General features: G+C 35.4%; 1 protein-coding gene across 1 annotated transcript in view; it reads right to left on the bottom strand.

Annotated features, from left to right (window-relative positions):
- Nucleotides 1-4686, bottom strand: part of Ttc21b (tetratricopeptide repeat domain 21B) — an 87014-nt gene that overhangs the window by 70763 nt on the left and 11565 nt on the right. Inside the window, 3 exon segments of the mRNA XM_004646388.2 lie at nucleotides 1551-1751; nucleotides 2345-2442; nucleotides 2869-3121. Coding sequence (XP_004646445.1) covers nucleotides 1551-1751; nucleotides 2345-2442; nucleotides 2869-3121 — 552 coding nt within the window.

Genomic DNA, 4686 nt, shown 5'->3' with positions numbered 1-4686 from the left:
AACCACAGCAACCTGAGCCTGACTGCTTTGTTGAAGCAGCCACTTAAAGAACTGAGCTAAGGGGCAGGTCCCCACAAGTACGATTCTGTGAAGGTTTAGTTCATAAAGAGTACTTAGGAAAGTCTGGGAAAAGACATGAAAATTAAAGCACCATGACTCCCCCAAGTACAAGCTATTTTCATTTCCTCTGTTTACATAGTTTCTGAAGCCCTCCATTGGAGCACATGTTAACAAATTTGGCTTCTAGCAAGGATCTACTTGATAGAGACCCTCCTGATACTCTAGTTTGAAATGTGAGCTGGGTATCGTAAGCCTAGGTCTAATAAAGATAGGTCATTTATATTTGTTTTCTGTCTGTAATAAAAGGAAGCTGACTAATGTATCTGTATCAATTGGGAAAGAATTATTTGGTAGAATAACACGGGATTCCATTGTCACTTCTACTCAAAACTGTTAATAATCAGATAGGACCATCCTGATTATCTTAGAGCTAGAAAAAGCAGGTGACAGATGAAGTTAAGGTTCCATTCAAAATAGATGACAAGATCCAGAGAGTGTGATAATCTGCAGTTCCAGGATGAATGAGAAGACAGTTGCACAGGATTCAATGTAGAGTTCTACACTTGAGTCCAAAAGTACAAAGGACAGATCTAATGACTTTGCTTAAAGGTCAATGCATTAGGAGTCAATAATATAACTGATTCACAAACACAGAGTACAAGCCCTGATGCACAAATAGAAAAAGGGAGGAAAGGGGTCTATGTTAGGACTTGCAGGTCAAACCTATATTTGGGATAATGAATCTAAGGAGAGGCAAAGACAAAACAAAGGGCGTTGTCAGGTTCAAAACCAGGGTGGTTAAAACTATTTCAGTATACAAAACTAAACTGTTGCAAATGTGAAATTTTTTAAGGTAACAAGAAAACTGAAAATCTGTTGTATGAGAAATGATTCTTTCTTAAAGCTACATCCTGGGCTTCCTGTTATTCCAATGAGCAAGAAAGCTGAATTCAGTAGGAACTGCAATTCAATTCTCACAGTTAGGTAATAAAAATGCCACTTGTAGTGTGCTCAGAGGTTAGGGGGCACCTGAAGGTATTACAAAGTAGATTCCAACATACAGTGAGTGTTAGAAGGCAATGATTTCTAATAGTCCTTCTAAAGTGAAGATTTTAAGTTTTTAACAACATGAATATGAATAAACTAGTATTTTTATTAATTGGTAACAGTCATTACTATAAACACTCTCATTTAGAAGTACTTCAAATAACAAATTATACTCATTTTTTTTTTAAGATTATATAGTCTGATTTGATTTTTGCCCAATCTTGTAGGCAGGTATTGCTTATTTTATTTCACATATAATGAAACCTATTGGTTAGGTATATTGTGACTACTAAGAAATCCACAAGAAAATCTACTTTAAATACCACAGTTACAAATTGTGTAGTCTTTAGATGCTGATACAGTCTATTATATCAACTATAACTTGTTAGTACCTTCTATAAAGTGTATAATCATATCCTTGAAAATGTCCCAGAATTACTTACCAGCATTGGACGGAAATTCAGATACTCTGTAATAACTTCTAGTAAGAAATCAGGATTTAAAGTCTCAAAATACTGTATGCCAAGAGGCAACTCTTCTAAGTGTGAAAAATGAGTGTCCAAAACATCATTTAATAAACATACAACTTCTTCTTCTTGCTTATTTTTCTTCATAGCAAGAACTGCATGTAAATAGATTAAATCCTGGAAAAGAAATAGTTTTCATGTTATTTCATTCAGTTATAAACCCATTTACCTTTTTTACTTAGATTTCAAATGTACATAAAGTATTATTTATGTGCAATTATTTGTTCAAAATTCAGTATTAACCTGGAGCACTGACATTTAGAATCATTAAGAAGAATGTTTCTAAGTCTAGCTTTGCATAGGGTAAAATAATAAATACAATGACATTTTTAAAGTTAGCATACATTAGTCCTTTAGAGCCATCACTAAGAATATTGAATTAAAATTTTATGCGTTGGGGCCAGCCAAATAGCTCAGATGATTAAAGTGCCTGCAAGCAGGTGCAGGGGCCAGGGATTTGATCCCCAGGCCTGCCGCACGGGTCCTGTGCCCAGGGCACGCTGAGCCAGCAACTGAGACTGGGTGTGGTGGCGCGCCCCTGTAATCCCAGCACTTGGAAGGCTGTAAACAGAGAACCACTAGGAGTTCCATCTAGTAGTGAGATGTGAACACCCTGTAGACCCTTCCCTAAAACACACACACACACACACACACACACTTTTCATGCTCTGTACGTAGCTGGGATCTACTATCTGATCAAAAAATTGTACCGCAGATTTCTCCATGGACTGCTGAACTTCACTGAGGAATTCTAGCTGCTGATCTGCCTCCTGGAATTGCCCATCCATTAACTGACAGCGGATGAATCCTACAATCAAAGAGAACAAAAACTGCCAAAAATTATTCCAATTGAGGCATGTACATTGCAAAATAACATAAGCAATGCTAATAAAACATATTTCCCCATCACAAAATTTTAGTTTTAAATTAAAACAGTAACAAAATTGGAAAAAGAGTGAACTAAAGTAGAGAATCTCTACTTTCATATAAAATCATTTATTCCAGAATTTCAAACTTACAGAAACTATCTCATAAAAATTTATTCTATTTGTGAAATAAAACTTTTATTTGTAAACCCATGACCTTTTCTCTAGCCAATAAAAGGGATGGGGCTAGCAGAGAATAGCTTAACTTTAGAAAACTGAAATATATATTTTCCTGTTTAGCCACAGGCACTTAACTAAGCAACTGCTGCATGCCTTATCAGGAACATTTACAGAAACAGTCACCCTACCGATAAGTGCGGAGATGCTGGTGTTATCGAGGGTCATTGCAGTCTGATACCATGTCAACGCCTCTTTAACTTTTCCTTGTAAAATCATTTGGTATCCAATTTCTGCAGCAAATTCCGATGACTGAGGGGTTAAGCTAAAAGCTTTTTCTAGCAACGCTTGAACTTTTTGAAGAATAAGCTGACTACGTCCACACTAAAAAGAGAAAACACTGAGTTAGATTACAAGTCAAGCACCTATACTTCGAGTAAAGGACTTTTTTTCTCTAAATGTGTTCATTACACTTCACATGAAGAAAAATGAATAAATTATTTAACAGTCAAAAATTTTTTCTATTAGGTAATGCATCAGAAATTTGTAACTTATCAGGACTTATCTATCTCAGTGAGTTGTGCTTTTGCAAAATATCTATCATGAAATGTACACTTTCAACGATGCTATGTCCACTTTGATTGTAGTGTAACAATGATTCTCATGTTTTTATAAATGAGACAAGAAAATCATTCAAGTTTTTAAGAATCAAACATATATAACAAAAAGCTAGGACTAAAATTTGTTTTGCTTACAAAGACACATCATTAGTGAGAATATTTTTTTAAAAAGTTAAATTTTCTTGAAAAATTTTCAAAAATATTTTAAGAAATGGCAATGTTAGAGTAAAAAGAACACTTTTGAAAATAACTTTTTTTTAATGTATTTGGTTGTTACAGGGCCTCAGTATGCAGCTCGAACTTGTAGTGATCTTCCAGTTTTCAGCCTCCCCAGCACTGGAATTATAGGCATGCACCACCAGCCCATCTCCACAGCCAGGTCAACTTGCCCAGGGGCAGGGCCAGCGCTGCATGTGGTGCTGGGGTGGAACTCTGGTCCCTGCGCTTTCTTAAGCAGGTGCGTAGTCTGCTGAACTATCTTGCTGGCCCCTGAAAACAACTTTTAAGAGTGACACGCTTGAGCTGGCCAGATAGCTCAGTGGTAAAGGGTCATGCCAGCCCCATTCTGAGGGTGCACTTACACAGTGATTGAGACTGGGTGTGGTGGTGCAAGCCTATAATCCCAGGGCTTGGGAGGCTGAAAACATGAGAATCACTACGACCCTGTCCTAAATTCATTTAAAAAAAAAAAAAAAAAAAAAAAAAAAGGTGACATGCTTAAGTTTGAACAGGGTTGAGTGTGGCAGCATATGCCTATAATCCCAGTGCTGAGGCAGCACTGCTGTGAGTTCCAGGCCAGCCTACACCACCTAGTGAAACCATCTCAAAAAGACAAAAAAAAAAGTTTGAACAAATTTAAGTAACTTCAATGAGTTTATTCAAATCTAATGAAGATAATATGTAGCAGTAAAAAAGCAAATAAAAAACATAAACATCCTCCTTAAATAAAGCTTTTATTATAAAGGAATTTTTCTTCCTTAAAGCTTCACATGTGACAATTTTTAAATAAGACCATTTAGTTTACTTGTATCATTCAGCAGTTAATTTCCTTCATTTTTTTCAATATCATATTTTATAATTATTCTACTTGTTTGCATTTTTCCCCCTTTTTGCTAGCTTAATTAACGTTCAAACCTTTCATTTCTGGTACTTATTCTGGTAACACCCAATTATCTCATTCTGATAAATTTTCGTATTCGATTCCTGATTATCTCCCTTTTACTGGGTACTTAAAATTACAACGATTCTTTACTATTTAAAAAAAAAAAATAAGATATCAACCTTTTCCCCTGCCAAAATAGTATCTTACTCAATTTAAAACTTTTTCAAATAGGTTTAACACAAAAGCAAAGAATAATCCTACTCATAAATCCTAAAATCTGACTAAAA

This window comes from Octodon degus, unplaced genomic scaffold, assembly GCF_000260255.1.
Source record: "Octodon degus isolate 3935 unplaced genomic scaffold, OctDeg1.0 scaffold00267, whole genome shotgun sequence".
NCBI classification, from domain to species: domain Eukaryota; kingdom Metazoa; phylum Chordata; class Mammalia; order Rodentia; family Octodontidae; genus Octodon; species Octodon degus.
The sequence above is the reverse complement of the archived record's forward strand: the minus strand, read 5'-3'. Positions and strand labels throughout refer to the sequence as shown.